At 28.7% G+C, this 18,280-nt stretch overlaps 3 protein-coding genes across 4 annotated transcripts; 1 reads left to right on the top strand and 2 right to left on the bottom strand.

The window, feature by feature from the left end:
* Nucleotides 1-532: 532 nt before the first annotated feature.
* LOC126840331 (uncharacterized) lies at nucleotides 533-3,845 on the top strand. The gene is made up of 5 exons (XM_050575991.1): nucleotides 533-707; nucleotides 930-1,091; nucleotides 1,740-1,851; nucleotides 2,254-2,471; nucleotides 3,538-3,845. The coding sequence occupies exons 1-5, from the start codon at nucleotides 684-686 to the stop codon at nucleotides 3,760-3,762; spliced, it is 741 nt and encodes a 246-aa protein (XP_050431948.1). The 5' UTR covers nucleotides 533-683; the 3' UTR covers nucleotides 3,763-3,845.
* LOC126840329 (peroxidase-like) lies at nucleotides 3,588-11,020 on the bottom strand. 2 transcript variants are annotated; one of them, XM_050575988.1, is made up of 13 exons: nucleotides 10,915-11,020; nucleotides 8,773-8,794; nucleotides 7,691-7,885; nucleotides 7,427-7,606; nucleotides 7,170-7,351; nucleotides 6,453-6,648; nucleotides 6,017-6,214; nucleotides 5,709-5,856; nucleotides 4,676-4,832; nucleotides 4,430-4,603; nucleotides 4,147-4,351; nucleotides 3,966-4,071; nucleotides 3,588-3,900 (listed from the first exon to the last, which is right to left on the bottom strand). In XM_050575988.1, the coding sequence occupies exons 1-13, from the start codon at nucleotides 10,972-10,974 to the stop codon at nucleotides 3,837-3,839; spliced, it is 1,887 nt and encodes a 628-aa protein (XP_050431945.1). In that variant the 5' UTR covers nucleotides 10,975-11,020; the 3' UTR covers nucleotides 3,588-3,836. The 2 variants fall into 2 exon arrangements, with proteins under 2 accessions (XP_050431945.1, XP_050431946.1); XM_050575989.1 differs by lacking the exon at nucleotides 3,588-3,900 and having other exon boundaries at nucleotides 4,166-4,351.
* A 1,698-nt stretch (nucleotides 11,021-12,718) lies between these two features.
* On the bottom strand, nucleotides 12,719-18,057 carry LOC126840984 (peroxidase-like). The gene is made up of 13 exons (XM_050577108.1): nucleotides 18,050-18,057; nucleotides 17,388-17,409; nucleotides 16,279-16,485; nucleotides 16,032-16,202; nucleotides 15,795-15,970; nucleotides 15,041-15,230; nucleotides 14,777-14,974; nucleotides 14,474-14,621; nucleotides 14,050-14,206; nucleotides 13,792-13,959; nucleotides 13,523-13,721; nucleotides 13,002-13,107; nucleotides 12,719-12,928 (listed from the first exon to the last, which is right to left on the bottom strand). The coding sequence occupies exons 3-13, from the start codon at nucleotides 16,325-16,327 to the stop codon at nucleotides 12,862-12,864; spliced, it is 1,629 nt and encodes a 542-aa protein (XP_050433065.1). The 5' UTR covers nucleotides 16,328-16,485; nucleotides 17,388-17,409; nucleotides 18,050-18,057; the 3' UTR covers nucleotides 12,719-12,861.
* Between the last annotated feature and the right edge of the window lie 223 nt (nucleotides 18,058-18,280).

The raw sequence follows: 18,280 nt of genomic DNA on the forward strand, positions 1-18,280 counted from the left end.
TCCTTGATCTTGCATTATCACCGATTTCGAGTTCTCATGGTAGCACGACAAAACCCCGCCGGTATACACATATTTTCAATGTTGGCGTAAATGATTTTCGGTTTTTTGTCGGGCGGAGTTCTGTCTGGCGGGGTTTTGAGATGTAGCCGTTCTCTTTGACAATCTTTTATGCGTAACAGCAGTATTATGACTACACCATCGTTTTTAGGACAAAAAAATACATCAAATTCTTGTTTTATATTGTTCTTGTAGACTTGTATAATACTATCTTTATTGATTTGAAAAACAGTTTTTTAGTACACGTTGATGGGAAATATAACTTTTGATGGCCTGCATCCTGGTGGCGCGCTCTATAAACAGCGCAACGCGGCGTAACCGCGATTGTCGGCTGCGATGCGTAACCTGTTAGGTATGTTAAAATCACGATGTAGATTGTAGAGAAGATGTATCTTCTCTACATCGTGTTAAAATGTATGTCTTGAAAATTGATAACACGAGTTGCTAAATAAACCAAATATTTGAGGTTATGTTTTCAAATAAAAAACATTTTACATTTCTCTTAAATCTCAATGCTTCTAATAAAGTTATTTTGATTTCAGTTTAAAAGTTTAAATTTAAATTAATCAATTTGAAAACATCTCATCCAAGTAATTGCGTTTAAGGACATTAAAATTCATTAAATCATGTTTAAAACAGGCTTTATCAAGGTAAGTAACTATTTATAATTTGTTTTATTATATTTCAATGTGGACAATAGACATTACTGATTACTCAAATATAACAGATATTTGCTACGTAGCTTGTTTTTAGTTGAGTGTAATATAGATGACTGTAATTTAATTCAACTTAATTTTAGTATATATGTATAGCTATGTTTTATGATAGCCCATGTTGTTGAGTAAAGCAATAAACCGTGTATTATTTTTCAGCTTAACAAAAATGTTGAGGTAAAAGAACAGAAACCAAAGACAACCCACGAAAGGGGTGTCGTATACCTGGGACATATTCCCCATGGTTTTTATGAAAATGAAATGAAACAATATTTCTCACAGTTTGGTGAAGTCACAAATATAAATTTACCAAAGAGCAAGGTATGTTAATTGCTTTAACACAATGGCAAATAGCTAACAAAAAACCAATAATGAGTAAAAAAAATGTAGGCTAAATACTATGTTATACTATATAGGCATATAGTGAATAGCATATGAATAAATATAAAGAATTAATTTTAGTTATAACTTATAATCTCTTGTAGAGAGTTGCCATTTAGCACTCGTACTAGCGTCAACATTTACCAGTCGCCATCCAGTACAATTATATAAATACTTAAAAATGATTTTTCATAGCACTATGCAATATTTAAAAAAATATATATAAATGTTATCGATATCAAAAGTAAAAGACAAATTTGTACTAATATCAGAATTGTATCAAATTAGGACTAGTATATATTATATGCACATTACAATAATGTGACATACAAATCTGAAATTTAAAGGATGTAATTCATAATATGTGTTTGTCAATCACCACTTGTTTTGGCTTTTTTTTACAGATAGTCTAAATATTATTAAAACAACAACTTTAGTTTATAAAATTTACTACTATAATAATAACATTGTACATTAGGTGTTTGTATATCATTTTTAAGTGGACGCTACAGCGTCCATTTCTAAGGAATAAAGTATAGGCAATTTTTCACAAAATCTTAATTATTCAATGTAATAAATTTATTACAGAAAACAGGAAGAGCTCGTGGATTTGGATTTGTAGAATTTGAGTTCCCAGAAGTTGCTAAAGTCGTAGCAGAAACAATGAATAACTATTTAATGCACAAAAAAATTATTAAAGGTATGTTACTACCTAATATAAAGTTAAGTCTCGATAACACAACACAATTTATTTTATTACATTAATAAATATTTTTTAATCATTTTTTAGTAAATTTATAATTTCCTAAAATTTGAACTTGGAATTTTTTAAGTCACATTTTATTCAAAAACTTTGTGATATTGAAATTAGCTCTTATGAAGAAAATGTGGATTAGTTTTTGTTGTATGTTTCATGAATATTCAAGAAAATGTAAATTCAAAATATTAAATTCCACTAACTATTCGAATAGCCATAAAGTTTGAATAACATTAACTTAAATATGAACCTTTTGGAAGTTCAGCTATGTGTATATTTATGTGTATTGTAAAATAAGTTGCTATTGTTCAAATATAATATGTGTGAAAACTTTTTTTTTTCTAGCTAAATATCTATCACCTGATGAAATCAGAAAGACCACTTTTAGATATTGCAACAAAAAGTCAATACCATTAGTAATTAAAAACAGATCTATTCAGAGAAAAATAATGGAAAGACCTTTAGATCCAGAACGTGAAGAAAAAAGTAAAATGGCTTTAGAAAAACGATTGAAAGCATTTAAGAAAAAATTAAACAATAAAGGAATTTCTTATGAAATACAAGTAATGTTTAATTTAAATTATATACAAATTTATAATAGGCATCCATACAATTTGTTATTTTTAATTTTCGTTGTATGTAAATTCAAAATATGAAACCTTAATGTGTAATCAAATGATTAGGAAAATTTACATTAAAACTTATCAAAGACAAGAGTTCAACGATGATCAAAATTCCTATTTTTCGTGTTATTAGCATTCAAAATTGAAAGTAGTTAGTCGTGTGATTATTTTTAGCATCCCCGTTTTGTAAATTAAGTAGATTTAGCTAATAAGTTTTAAATTATTACAATCATTTTTTATCAGACTATTTATTTAATTAAAATTGTATTAATAGTAAAAATATACTAAATCATAACATCTCGAAACTATACATTCATATTCTGGAGTTACAAGATAAATTTATAATTGCAATTTGGTTTCTACATAGTACATTATACACAGTTCTAAAACTATTGAAATGGCTGTAAAGTTTTGTAACCTGAGTCTCGGTAGGAGGAGAGAATGTTCCGAGTTTTATTTAAATACACAAATAACTGTGTATTTATGCTCTTTACTCAACTACTAACTTACTGTTATGCCTTGTTTACATTACGTTCAGACAGTGATCTCGGCTGAGTACTTGTCCATCTAAACAACACAGGCACATTACTCGGCCTAGTAAATAGAAACAGTTTCTATTCGCTCGGCCAAGTAGCATAACGAGTTTCTTGGCCGAGAACTCGTCTAATGTAAACAAGGCATTAGTAGTAGGCACCGCTCGAGCTGTCTGACTAGGTCTAAGATCTTAGGTCCTTCTCCATTCAACTAGACAGTGGCCAACACCAATTTCCTGACTTTCTTATTAATACAGTAGATTACAGTAAATCAGGGATTTGTAAACTTTGGTTTTGACATGCGTAAAATGGTTAACTAAATTATTAGGTATACAATAAAATTAAAATTGTGTAAGTATTTATTTTACTTATAGTAATTTTCTTAAATGACATTATTTATCTAAAGTATTTATTATTATGATATTTTCTTGTAAATTGCTTTAAGTAATTAAAATTGGTTTTAATTAAATTAGATGTTCAATCCTGAAACACCGAAGCAATCAAATAAAATGTCTAAGAAGAAAGGTATTGAAAAGATTGTTCATTCAGTTGTTAGTTTACCTACTGCTACTGTTTCAAAATCATCAGAAGATATGGAAATCGACAGTAAGAAAACAAAAACAACATCAAAATCACAAAATTTCATAAACACTAGTACAAAAGACACTAAAAGAAGATCGTTAAGGAAAAAATTGTAACTTTTATTTATGTTCATGTAACTGTAAACATGACTTAATGAAAATATATATTCGGTATTGCTTATATAACTTGTTTATTCTTTCCATGGTTTCAATGAAAAATCACCGATTATGTCAACGCATGGCTTCAATGAGTTACTAAAATAAAATTAAGATAAAATTTAAAAATCACAACGTAATTTTTTTGATGATGTAATCAATACCTCTCTGATAATTGTACAAAAGCATCTGGCTGCATGTTTTTTATATCGTCACTGATTAAACAGATCACCATTGACATAGTCATTTTTCGTATTTCCTTTAGTTGCTCTAAAAAATATTCATTATGAACATTTTAAATAATTAAAAAAAAAAAATTATATATATTTTTCATCCATAAATAACCTGCAGTAAATGGGTATACTTGATTTTTAGACTCGAAATAAAATTTATCTGCCTTTTGTAATATAGAAAATTGATGCCCAATCATTTTTTGTAATAAAGGACCGACCAATGAACCGGAATCAGGTTCAACGTTTTCTAAGACGGCACCTACAAATAGGTCGATATCCTCCATTGAAGGATATTGTGTCTGTAGTCGTTCCACCATCTGATAATATAAAATATTGTTTTACTCAAATATCTTATTAAGATATTTTAAAATATGGAAAAATTAATTTATTATTACATTTTTATCTATCAGATTATCTTCACTCAATTGTTCCCAAGTTTTTGGTGAATCTTTTCCTCTAATTGGAAAGTAATCGGGGTAGGGTCTCATGCCATAATCTCGATTCCTTCCTATATCCAACGATTCCAAGTCTGTCCCTACGCCATTAACTTGAAACAGCTTGTCGGTAATCTATTAACAGTTGGTTGTTATTAAGAAATTTCTAATTTTAGTTGGTAAATAAAATAAGGTTCCAAATTTTACCGCTGTGGGAAAGAAACGGTTTTGCCGACCTTGTCCTTGGGTTGCCATTCCTCTCAACATTTTATCAAAGTTGTTGTCCTCGCAAACAAACCATCCCGTCTTTTGAAATTGTTCGAAATTCCATACACCGACCACATTTCGTTGCTCATCCATTAATCTACAAAAATTCCCTTATTTACATCAATTTGTCGTTAGTGCCGTGTTAAAACTTTAAAGTCACACCAACAAAGAATCCGAAAACTTAGGTGCCTTAAGTTTTATTAGTTTATTATATCCCTGTAAAAGGAACCGCCATAGGCATCCATAATAAGTAATCACTATTTAACTATTTGATAATGATTTTTGACGAAAGTTTGATATGTCATAATAATATTATAATATTGCATATTTAGCAGCTTGGATACATGATTATCCCTTCCCTGAACATTTTCAGATGGATACACTGAGGAGGAAAGATTATTCAAGGCCATACATTCAAAGTAACCGTTTACTATGTCAATTAACATATTTTGTACGAATCTACTTGTCATCTTTTTTATGTAATAGATTTGTTTTTGTTCATTTAACGAACAAGGCGTAGGTAAGTTTTCTCTTCGACTTTTGGGTGTTATTTGCATTAACGCCGGGCCATACACGATAAATCTTGAATGAATAATAAGTCTTTATTTATATTGGCAGTTGGAATGTCGATTGACGATGTCCATACACTGCCAGTTCAAAATATCAAAAAAGTAAAAAATTGAACCACCCTAATATAATACTTATATCTATATATTTATGTATATGTATATATATGTGTAATTTTTTTTAATGTGCAGCGTGTAGAGCTATTTGCAAGATTTACAAAACACTTGAAATCAATTTCAAAACACACTTGTCAATCGTCTTCCATTTATAAGCAGATGTTTTTTAATATGGCGTAGGCTATCGCCTATCTGTGCCTAGTTAATCAACGGTTAGTAAGATAATTTTCATTTTATCAATGAAGTACGATCATTTTTTTTAGATTAATTGTTATGTAACTAATTCATACTTCATTTGTCCCGTTATTGTACTGTGCAGACATCTGAAAGCCACCCCGCTAAATTCTGCCGTCATTTGACCGTGTACCGTTGAATCGAACAAGTCATTGTAACCTTCAGTCTTAACAGACATTTTAGCTTCATCCATAAACTTTTTGCCTAAACAAACAATAGCGGTAATTTAACAAGTTGTGCACTCACAAAAAACATACGTGTTAAATATACATTTTCAAAAGTCTTAGAATTTTTAAAACTCGAAATTAAAATATATTAAAATTTTTTTTTTCAATGTTAATTGTCAACTTGTTTCACGTTTTACCCAATAAATGGACTAGGTACGACCCGTATGTGATCATTTGTAAACACGCTATGAGGATTCGGCGGGATTCTTCGAATAATTGACCGTCATTCCAGTGTTTATTTAACTTCTTCAATTCTGCCGCTATCCAATTATGTAGTCTCAATAGAAGCACTTGCATTGCAACTATATTTGGACCGGCATTACTTCGAAAATCACCTACATAAAAATAAAAAACATTGAACATTTAGTAATAGTCAATAGAGCAATTTCCATACATCATTTGTTTTATGATTTACGTTGTCATATTTTAATTAGTGTCGTTGAGGACATTAACAGTGGAGCAGTTAAACGAATTATATTCCTTTTTATGATTAGTCATAAAACCTAACCAGTATCTGGTATAGAGTTCGTTTATAAAATTTAACTTATTTAATCAGTTGTTAACTTGACATACCTGCTTTAATGCAAAGCTCTTGGTCGGAAGCTGCATTACACGATATTTTGGGATCTTGTACATTTGGAGGATACATTCTGTTATCAATCATTTGAAAACTCATTAGACCATCCTTTTTCATACGAAGCTCATTGTTGGCATTTTCCGCCGAACCGTAAAGTAATGAAGCGTCTATGTAAGCCGTGACGTGGTTTATCTGTAAATCACCCAATGCCGATAGTTTAAATTAATAACAAATTTATTACAATAGTTTTTTAAAAGACATAATTAAAAATGCTTTTGGGGTCGATATGTAATGTAATATGTTATGTTCAATTTATTTTTGAAGTTTCGTGGAGATGGGTGATATTATACAATATATACTCACAATCCATATTAGTTTTAAATACAACACACCGTATGATTACTATTAAAATATTTAATATAAACAAAACTATTGATATCTTAACAAAAACACATTGTTAACTCTGTGTAAAGGTTCGCCAAGTAAAAAAAAACTTTATTAAAAAGTGATTTTTACAAAAGATTTAAAAAATTAGATACATAAATCATAATGTATTCTTAATATTAAACATTTATGTCAACAAACAAAATTTTATGTAAAATTTGGTTTAAGTTTTTGGGGAAAGAGTGGATTCGGTTGCCCAGCTCTAATTGTACAGGACAAGGCGAAGGAGAAGAAGATGCATAATATAATTTTTAAATGTAAAAATTTACCGGTAAGACAGGGCCGACATCACAATTAATATCGTCCGTATTCTTTGATCTGTTCATGTTTAAGCACAAAACCTTGAATTTGGAATAGAACTTATCATTGCTGGGCACATTGATAGCCTCACAGGTTTGTGGAATTGAATTAGGTGGAAGCCTGGTTTGCTGTGCAGTACAACATGAGGATCCTTGAAATTAATTTAAGGGTTAGTCGACAGTGCATTTCGGAGCAATAAGTGAATAATGTAAGTACAGTTTCTTACCACCCGTTTTCGACAATGTACCAGACATGTCGTGAGCGAGAACTTGTCCGAATTGACACATTAGCACAGTGTATTTCATATCAGTATCAAATTCCGGTTGATCAGTGAAAAATATGGTCGACAGCACTCGAGGACTAACTAATTCCTTGTTGTTGACTTGAGTGCGGATTTGTCGCTTACCTGAATCGCGAGCGATGGACAGTTATAGTTACGAAGTGTTATTATAAATGATTTTAAAATCGACAGAAACTACATTGATCTTACCATCTTTGTACAAGGCGGGTAATAGGCGGGTAAAAACGGAACCAGCCATGCCCCATGTCGGATGATCTGGATTCACGCAGGAGCCATCAAACGTTCTGTATTTATATGACAAGTCGCATTTGATAGATGGATTCGCAACGCATTTGTCTCCGACATCACGTTCTTTTCCAGTCAAAATATTCTGCAGCACTGACCCTAAACAATTCCATTATTTTTGCACACACATTTTGACATTGGTTTGATAAATGCTCTAGCTTTACAGAGTGGTTCATAATAGATAAGACACTCGTTTTCCCTTAAACTAACTACATTACCGTTGGCTTACAAGTAAAATACATTAAGTCAAGAGCTACATGATGATATTTGTTACAATTTAAAAATTAATAAAGATTAGGAAAATAATAAAAAAAAGTTTAGTATTTAGCAATTTTATAATATTGTACAATAACATGAATAAAAAAGTTTTTAAAAAGAAAAACTACAAAACTGAAATTAGTTTAAAAGAAACGAGTGTCTTATCCTTAATAAATATACAGTCTGTTACAAAGATATGACAAATGCATTAACTTTTGTTCTAGGGAATATTTTATTAAGAATAATTTGCTAAACATTTCGTCTGGTCGATAATCAATTTTAGGTAATTACTTTTTAAGTTATTTAGGTTTAAAGTTAATGACTTTAAAATGTAAAATAGGAAGTGGAGTGCACTCCACCTCCTGTTTTACATTTTAACCTTTAATAACTTATTCAATATTAATACCCAAAATTGGTTATCTACCAATCAATATTGTCAGTAAACTATTCTTAATTTAAAACGTTAATTAAATATAAAGATTTATCTTCAATAAAAAAAATGTAACAAAAAAAAAAAAATTAAAACAGTTAAGAACAATAAAACTCATGGTGTAGCTGTTTATAGCGCAAATAAGTATCACTTAATTCTAAAATAAAAACATTAAAAATATTCACTAAACAAAAGTTATTTTATTTGTCATATCTCTGTAAAACATTCTGTATATATAAATAAATATTCATATAAATATAAATATTTTTATTTATATCGATTAAAACAAATAAATTACCCGTGGTTTGTGATTGGGCTAACTAAAAAAGAAAAAGAAAAATTTAATTTAATAAGTTTTGATATGTATGTTTTGTATTTTTGTAACTAAAATGAGTGGCGTAGTCTAGGAAGAGGGTTCTTCTAAATTTTGATGACCTAAAGTAGTTCAAAAAAAAATTTTAAAAATCCCCCCTAAGCTACTTTGCTCTACCACAATTTTAACACGTGCCACATATTATGTTCTGGCCAAATAAACAATAATCTTGGTGCTTAGTTTTGCGCTACTTTAGTATCAAAATTTAGTGTCGTTTTCGGACGGGGGGGGGGGACAAGGCTAAAGCATGTTCGATGCAAATAGGACAGAATTTTTTTCAAATTTGGCCTAATAAAGTACCTTTTGAATACGAATTCTTATTTATGAACTTACTATATGAAGCAATCTATCTATAATCTATTGCTTAAAACGTTATTGTGTTACAGCACATAAAAATTCAAAATAATAAAACCACATCATTGTAAAACTAATACATTTAGCTCACCGAAGCTAAAAAATATATACGTACCTATATATTTTCTTTTAGATAAATAATTAGAATTTAAAACCTAAATTTAAATCGTCCTCTGAGCCATCTTACAAAGGCGAAGTGAAATTATTATATATTGATGGCATCGCTGTTATTATAAAAGCATTTTTTTTAGGAACTGAGACATGTTTAGACAATGTTTACTCAATAGCCTCCTACACAATATGTTTAAAAATTGAAAGCTTGAGCCATAATTTTGAGGACATAAATGTTAAAGGACATAAAAGCCGATGTATTTTCAAACATTGCTGATAATTTATAAAAAATTACTTATGAGTTATGACACATGTGCTCACATATCAACTATAATATAGATTCGATATGCCTATATTGCATTTGATCCGGAATGACAATACATTGATCCCTGGATAAAATACACGATAAAACATACTGACTGAGCCTCGATTACAAAAAAGCATAATAAATAAACTAATACTAGAAATAATATTAGAAATTAAAATTAAATAAAGTGTTAACGCTTTACATAGGAAACATAAGTTTTGAATTTTGATGTCCGAAAACAATAATAGAGATTGTTTAGAAAAAGATAATAGAACTGTTTTTTTATAAAAAAAAAATCAACCAGCTGAAACTAATAACATAAGAAAAATTAGGGCAGCAAATATATCTGTGCCTTTACCTTACTGCCCTTTTTTTTAAATGTATGCATTTTCAATGTGTTAAATGCATTTGTATAAATTAAATATGGAACCAATATTTGAACAGCATCAAACATATATATCTGTTTTGTACAATAGCTATCACACATAATAACTATTAAAATGGCGGTTTGATATAAAATAGCTTAAATATACAAATATTGCATTCATACTTTTCCAGTTAATTGACAATTACCCAACTAAAACTTAAAAATGTATAACTTAATTAAAAAAAAATGAAATCCGTAAAGTAGACATTCTAGACTTTGCGTTATAGATTTTATTTGTATACAAATTTCCTCTTTTCGTTTCCCCTTAACAAGAGTATATTCAGTATATCTAGTATATTCTGTATTTTTGGAGTGTTTCAAATTAATTTGTTTCGAAGAAGAACCACAATATAAATTTTTCAAAGAAAGAACATGGTAGAGAAGTAAAATGTAAAACTTTTTGAAATTAAAGGTTATATTTTGAAAATTGTTTTGTATAAGTATTTTAATACTACTCGTAATTTTATTAGTATCGAAATTAGGCTTATTATAAACTTTTAAGAAATTATAATGTAAAATACTTAATTAAAACTAAATTATGAAATTAAAATCATGCTTAGTGTTTTATTTAAAGCAAATATAAATCAAAGTTTTATGAAATTCGGGCAAAGAATAAAGAATTATTAACTGGTAAACAATATAAATAATATCAAAAAGATGGAAATAATAGTATTCTCAAATGATATTAAACTGATCTTGCTACCATAAGGCATTAACCATATACTTGATAAACATAAAACCATTTTTACAAATCTTAAAATATCCTAAGTTGTTTATATCATTAGCAGTGTACACTACGTGGCAGCTTCGTATTTTCAACACTGTAACCAAGATTTGTGTTTATTAAGACTTAAGAGTAATTACTTACTTTGTCAGCAAATAGAAATATTCCTATACCGAAAACTAAAAAAAAATTTAAGTGCAACATTTCGTGTTTCTAGTAAACCAATGACTACTAAACTGAACAATAAAGTAAAAACTTTGTTTTAATGGTTTTAATAAAATTGACGTATAAATAATGACATAATGTAGGTGCATAGAAATAATTAAAAATAACAATTTATCAGGAGAAACATTATTTACAAAAAGTACTACATAATACAACAACTAGCAATACAAATATATGTTTTAGCAGGTAACTAAAATCCACCTGAATAAACGAAAATGTAAATAATATCTATCAGTATTTATATAACGAATAAAGAATTTTTTTTAAATATCGTTAAAATAAAACAAACGTAGTTAGGATTTCTATTAAGAACTGGAATTGCGAAACCAAGCCGGAATATTTATAACCAACGGAAATTAGATTTACTAAAGTTTTTTTTTCAAAGAGAAAATAATAACTATCATAATGATATTAACAGCAATAATGATTAGTAATAGACTTTTAGATTTTATTAACTTATTTCATATTTTTATATCTAAAATAAGTGATCACCAGCCGAACCTTACTAAATAGTAGTATAATAAATGAATAGAAATGAATTATAAAATATGTTATTTTGTTATGTATACTTTAAAATTTAAATACAATATTTCTTCAAACTCAGTAAGCTTTAAAGTTATCATCCGTTAAACAACATAAGATTAATTTTTTTTTCAACCTAAACATTAACGGCTATTGTAGTAATTTTAAGTTTTAGTAGTAAAAAATGACTATTTTTTGTTATACCGGTGGATCACCGGTTTTATAAATTAGGATTGTTAGATACTTAAACATCAGGGAAGGTATTATTTTGTAATGACTTATTAAAAAGCAGGCACAATGGTAAGAAAAAAGAAAAATGGCAGATATGCCTTCGAAGTTCATATAGTTACTAAAAAATGTGATAGAAGCATCAGAAACGTCATAACTAATATTAAATATTTTTAGATATTAAGATTTATTATAGAGTTGGACAACAAAGACTAGGTTATCATAAAGAATCGATCAAGGCATTTTAAAGTATAAGTTGTAGTTCTGTATATATTTTATATCAAGTTTGTAACTTGTAAGTATATGTTATTGATCTGGTAACTTAAAAAAACGGTCAAGAGATGTAATATAAATATAACAATATTGTTTAAGTAATAACAGATAATCTAAATCATAAGTTGTAAAGAGGGTCCACTAGTGAGTAAAATACTGTGTCCTTGGCCTTAACTAAGGTTTTGCTGACGTGGATATAAGAATTACTCAAATGCGTATTACTTACTTGACGTAGTATTATAAATTATATTACTTTAATTATAAATTAAATTTGACTTGATAGTAAAAAAAAAAAAGAAAACCATATTTAATTTCAAAATAAAAAAGGTAAGACTTTATGATGCACATTTTTTTTATTAACGTAATTTATTTGAATTGTGTCAAGTTCAGGCTGTTATTTCAAAATAAAGTAATAAAAATGGTAATTAAGTTTAAAAACACATATCATTAGCTACCGCAATAATTTTTTAGAATTCTATTATTTGCTGAATAAAGACAAACACACTTGTGCGTGCATTGCAATAAATGTAATATGTAATGGAATGATTCAAATTAAAATATGTTAGCCTAAAACTAGTATTTGGCATGTATTTTAACAAATTTTAATAAAATAAAAAATTATCTAAGAATAAATTATAGTTTCAAATGAAGTGAAGAAAATTATTGTAATTACATAAAATAGGCATCTAAGCGTACTCTACTGCATATTTTTAGTATTTCCTTAATATATTTTTTCCTATACATACATGTTTATATTTAACGTATATTTTTTATAAATTGAAGCAAAATTTGTAGATTACATTAGTAAAATTAGTAGTTTTTCAAGGCTTCGTAAATCGTACATTATTTTCTAGCCCAGGGTTTCAACGAGAAATCGCCAATTATTTCTGTACAACGTGTCAATGGGTTACTAGAATAAAATCAATTTATAAAACTGATATTAGTTATTTAAATTGAAAATTAACTAATATTTAAGTGTTTACTCTTCTGAAATGGTTCTGAAGACATCCTGCTGCATTAGTTGTATGTTATCACCGCACAAACAAAACACCGTGGCTAACGTCACTTTTCTAATTTCTCTCAGTTGTTCTATAGAACATACAAATTGATTAGTTGGGGTTTAGTATTTGCTTGTAGTTATATTGTGCTATCAGTTAATAGTTTTCTTTAATGTTGTAACTTATAAAGATGCTGTTATTAAGACTTTTTTATATTAGTATTTTTTTTTTTTAACAAAATATGACTGGTCAATAAATATAGTTTTTAATAAATTGTGTATCTTTGTTATAACACAAACGCATTTAATTCAACAAATTATTTATGTGCTGTATAAAAAAATCAAAAAAAAATCGTTAAAGCAGCTTGTTGTCCATTTTTTGTGAAATTTCGGGCATCTATAGAAGAACAAAGCTTAAGAACTACCGATGCTATGGTATCTGACCAACGCTATGCGCTTCAAAGAATGAAACTGTGGACTTTTTTTAAATTGATTATTGCAATGTACCTAATGTAAAAGAATGGGGTTGATCTCCGAGCTCATAGTAATGTCGGTCTCCACGTTGCAAAAGATAATACTGTTCAGAAATAATTGCTAGAAATGTAGGGCCAAACATCGTTCCTTCGACTTGATTTTCAAGCATTCCGCCTAAGAATGGATCCACGTCGTCGACGGTGTCGTAAAACAATCTCAAACGTTTTACTATCTTTAAAAAAACAAATATATTTCACTTAAATAAACTACAAACAAATTATCTTTATGATATATTTGAATACATCTCTATCCATTGTTTCTTCCAAATCTTCCCAACTCTCTGGGTAACCCAATCCGACCATATTAATGAAATGAGGATACGACTTCAAGCCGGTATCTCTGCCTCTTCCAATATCGGTCGCTGCCAAGTCCGAACCCACGCCGTTTTTTTGTAACAGTAGATTTGAAGTCTAAAAACTCATTTATGTACAAGTATAAAGACACTCTTGAGTGTTTAATTTTTATTTTGATACTAAATTTATAAATATACGAGTACATACAGACATTGGGAAATTGAGATCCATTTTACCCATTGGTTGATGTGTCATTCCCATTATTACTTGGTCGAAGTGGTCTCCTTGTAAGATTATGGATGTATCGTCATAAGTATCACTAAGTGTCCATGTACCAACAACACTATGGGTGTAATCGAGCAATCTAAATATGCAACTATGATAGTTAGTGCATGACCACTTTCTCGTATAAAATAATGGTTTTTTTTTTTAAACTTGTTGTTAATTGATATATTTTGTTTGTTAAAAATGACGTTCCGCCCTATTTGGATTCCACTTCGAATAAAAAATAGAGACATTTACAAAAACCTTTACTAATTCCCATCATAACTTTATGATGATACTACTGTAAATTCTTAACTATAGTTGTTGATTGCCTACTGTAATTGCAATAGTACTTGCTACAACTTACTCATATTCATCCAGTATCATACTATGTAGACTTCTATACGCACATGCGACGAATTCAGTTGAAATTTGGATGTCTAACGATGAGTCGTATACATTGTTGTAACCCTCGGATACGGTAGCTAGTCCAAATGAATCCATGTATTGTTTACCTGAAAAATCCGGATAATAAAGTCGATTTTCAAAATAGTTTAGTTATGTTTAAAAATTAATAAAACTATGCATTAATTATCAATAACTAGACTTTGTCGGCATAACTCATTTATAGCGCCGTATAATTGTTTCAAAAAAAAAATTGTCCACCTACCTAATATAATGGGCAAATAATGTCTGTATGTAATATGTTGTACAATCGCGCTAATAATAAGACGGCCCTTTTGATACAGCTTCTCATCGTCCCAATGGGTGTTAATTTTTTTTAAATTGCCAACCATCCAGTTGTGTAACCTAAGAAATAGCACCTGCAATGATTGAATAAGAGGCTGTTGATTTCCTCTGACATCGCCTAGGTGTAGAGAAGCCGTTAATTATTGAAAGATCTAGTATTTACAATATTCTTAGCCATCCATACCGGTTAGCATACAGATTTTTGAATTTTTAGCGCAACGGTTCCCAGAATTTTTCATGTTGGGGGGGAAATCGCGGCCATTTATATTTTCTACTCTTAATCGCCCATCTTTAAACTCTCGAATTAGCTTGTTGGTCTCCGCTGTCGATCCATAGACAAAAGATGCATCTAACGCAGCAGTGTTGTTGTTTATCTGTAACCATTAACAATTAGCATTATTTTTAGATTTTTAACAGGATTAAAAAACACTGGATTTGGTTTTTAAGTTAGCGAGTAAAATGTGATTTTCGCCCTGAATTCTATAGGAACTCTTGGACGTACCCGTGACATTTTTTTAAAGCGTTTGAAATTGATTAAATATAATTAAATATGTCAAAATAAAATATTATTAGACAAAATTAATAAATAATAATAATGAATTTTTTTCTTCATAGAATAACAATTTTTAATTTTAAGAAACTATTAGATATGGTTTAGGCGCCTTCAACCACAAAATTCCTTAATAACTTTTTCAAAGATTCAGAAAACAAATTTGCCTAGGTCTTCAAGTAATTTGTACGTTATATTGTTCTAGACTATTAAAAACAAAGTACAAAGTTTTTGTTACTATTTGGTAATACAAGATGTATTTCAAGGTGTACATTATTGCTGTATTTATGTAATATGGATTTGGTTTAACTGTTTTTTAAATTAATGAAACTATATAAGTGTTTTGTTATGTAATACTGATTAAAGTAAATATTTTAAGAATTCTTACTGGAATTGCAGGCTTGATAGAACAATTGATGTTCTCAGTGTTTACCAATCGTTTTATATTTAAACATTCTGTATGAGAAGCCGAGTAGAACAAATCATTGGCAGGTATCACAATCGCCAGACAGTTATTGAATTCCTTATTTAACGGCTTACTGTCATCAGTACAGCAACTGGGCCCTTAAAATCAAAATCAAAATTATTTTTATAAAAACATACTATTATGTTTTAGCCAATTTACCATTCTGGAACATAGATAGATGTAGGTCGTGAGCTGAGAGTTGACCCCACGCCGATAGGGCCACGCTGTGCTCTGAGTCCACGATATTTTCATTTGAAAAAAACTCTGTAGTCAAAACTCTCAAGCTAGGTAAAGAGTTTCCACTTTTTTGTGTTCTTATTTCAGATATACCTAATGGTTTTAAAGTCAAGAAGTTACTTGTTAAACTACATAGTTGAACTTCATCTATAGCTACAACTCAACTTACCGTCTTTGTAGAGAGCAGATAGCAAACGAGTGTACGGTGTATGTGTCATTCCCCACGATGGATGGTGCACGTTCTCACACACACCGTTCAACGTTCTGTACTTGTAAAATCTATCGCATTTGATATTTAAGGATTTGCTGCAAACATCTCCAGCATGTTGTTTATTCGGTGGTAACGTATTCTTTAATCGTAAACTTCCGTGAACATCTTCTTTGGAGTAAATTATAATTTATAAGTGAAAATATGTCCGAACTAATAAAAAAGGGTACAGGGAAAATCCCATTTTTCAAAATTGCTATTTTTTTTGTCATTACATATGTTTAGACATACTGCGTTCTTAAAATATTTTTCTTAGGTATAACAGAAATTGGAGTTTTTGATTTTCCCCTATACCATTCATAGCATTCATATGCATAGATATTAATTAAATTTATATCTAAATTTACTAAAATATTCGCAAAAAAAACCACACAGTTATATTTGTCAATGAATTGAATAATTGAAACTATAAAAAAAATATAACTAATATGTACTAGCTTTTAACTTGACAATAGTTCTTTTGAATGTAAAGTGATTTTCATAATTTAAAAAAAAAGTTACCTGGCTCGTAGTGGTTTTTATTAAAGGAAGCATTATATAATTAATATACCAGGTAAAAGCATTATCTAAGGTTTTGAAACAAATGCCAAGATTTAAAATAAAGTTCGGTGTTTCTGGATGTTAATGGTTTCAAAAGATCCGCTTTTTTATTTGTTCCAAAACTCTAAAAATCCTTATCATATATTATAACATTATTTTTATCCAATATCATATTTCGCTCCGAAATATTAATAATTTCAATTATTTTAAAACATTTATGAGTAATAAATATTGCTAACATAATTAAAAGCCAAAATACCAAAATAAATAGTAGTCTATATAGGTGCAAAATTTCTTTTTAATAGAAACTTTCAAGAAACAACATTCAAAATTCAAGAAAACTTTACGATGCAAACTGATCCCACTGAATTTCTTACTGTACTGTTTTATAGTGCGCTAATTTGTACCGTGCTTGGTTTGTACTGTGTCAGTTTTTTATTAAATAACTTTACATTGAAACTAAAACTCACCATCTAAAAAGGCATCGACTTTCTGAAAAATAACAATGTAATATTATAATTTAACGTTTTGTTTCTCTATAATTTTTATCTACTTATTACGTCATTATTCAATGATTCTGATGATAGCTATTTAACTATGACATTATATATTTTATCTATAAATAATAGCATACTAATATTTAAAAATTACTTGGTATTAATGACATTATGTTTGGTTAAACACACTGAACAGCTAACAACTTACATTGATCAAACACATAAATATTCCAATTTTTATAGCGGTGAGATAATTTAAAATTTGCATTTTGTTAATTTAATTCAATATTTTTATTTTATTAAATAGTTAATTAAACCAACTTTAAAGAATAGTTAACAAAACCACTACTAATTATGATAGAGAACATTTATAAATAATTTTAATACTTCTTTTCATTATGTTATTAATGGACGTACTAAGGAAAATTATGACATTCAACAATATTTAAACATTTTCTATTTTTGAAATCTCTATTTGACCAATTATATTTTTATTTTAACCTAGATTTATTTATGTCAAAACATTTGTTCAACTGAAAAAATAAAGTTTTTTATTTACACTATTCCATAATTAATTATATTATTTTGTTTTGTATCCTAAATTACAAATTTTCCAAAAAATTAGAAACCAATACCTTAAATATTGAAGACTTATTATTTTTAAGGCTTATTGTTGTTGTTTTAAAAAGACATTTTAAAATTATAATTTATAAACATACTATTTGTTGTTGTGTGGCTGATGAAACAGACTGGTGAAAAATAGACATCAATAACTGATATCGCAAACATGTTAAAATTTCAGCAGCTGCCAGAATTCAGGTATAATGGTTTCCTTTTTACATTTGTCAACTGTATTTTCCAACAAT

The sequence above is a fragment of the Adelges cooleyi genome, unplaced genomic scaffold (assembly GCF_023614345.1).
Source record: "Adelges cooleyi isolate 19-005CV unplaced genomic scaffold, UGA_ACOO_1.1 ACOO_flye_CR_arks_rails_tigmint_CR_PRNA_376, whole genome shotgun sequence".
Taxonomy (NCBI): Eukaryota; Metazoa; Arthropoda; class Insecta; order Hemiptera; family Adelgidae; genus Adelges; species Adelges cooleyi.

Bases quoted from the DNA above. Each gene is read 5' to 3' on its own strand.
- LOC126840331 (XM_050575991.1), top strand. From the start codon at position 684: ATGTTTAAAACAGGCTTTATCAAG. The intron at 708-929 runs GTAAGTAACTAT...ATTATTTTTCAG, and splicing joins TTAAAACAGGCTTTATCAAG to CTTAACAAAAATGTTGAGGT. The intron at 1,092-1,739 runs GTATGTTAATTG...AATTTATTACAG, and splicing joins TAAATTTACCAAAGAGCAAG to AAAACAGGAAGAGCTCGTGG.
- LOC126840984 (XM_050577108.1), bottom strand. From the start codon at position 16,327: ATGACACATACACCGTACACTCGTTTGCTATCTGCTCTCTACAAAGAC. The intron at 14,622-14,776 runs GTAGGTGGACAA...CGGATTTTTCAG, and splicing joins TTATTTGCCCATTATATTAG to GTAAACAATACATGGATTCA. The intron at 12,929-13,001 runs GTAAACACTTAA...ATTTTATTCTAG, and splicing joins TTCAGAACCATTTCAGAAGA to TAACCCATTGACACGTTGTA.
- LOC126840329 (XM_050575988.1), bottom strand. From the start codon at position 10,974: ATGTTGCACTTAAATTTTTTTTTAGTTTTCGGTATAGGAATATTTCTA. The intron at 6,215-6,452 runs GTATGTCAAGTT...ATTTTTATGTAG, and splicing joins AGAGCTTTGCATTAAAGCAG to GTGATTTTCGAAGTAATGCC. The intron at 4,604-4,675 runs GTAAAATTTGGA...AACTGTTAATAG, and splicing joins ACCGTTTCTTTCCCACAGCG to ATTACCGACAAGCTGTTTCA.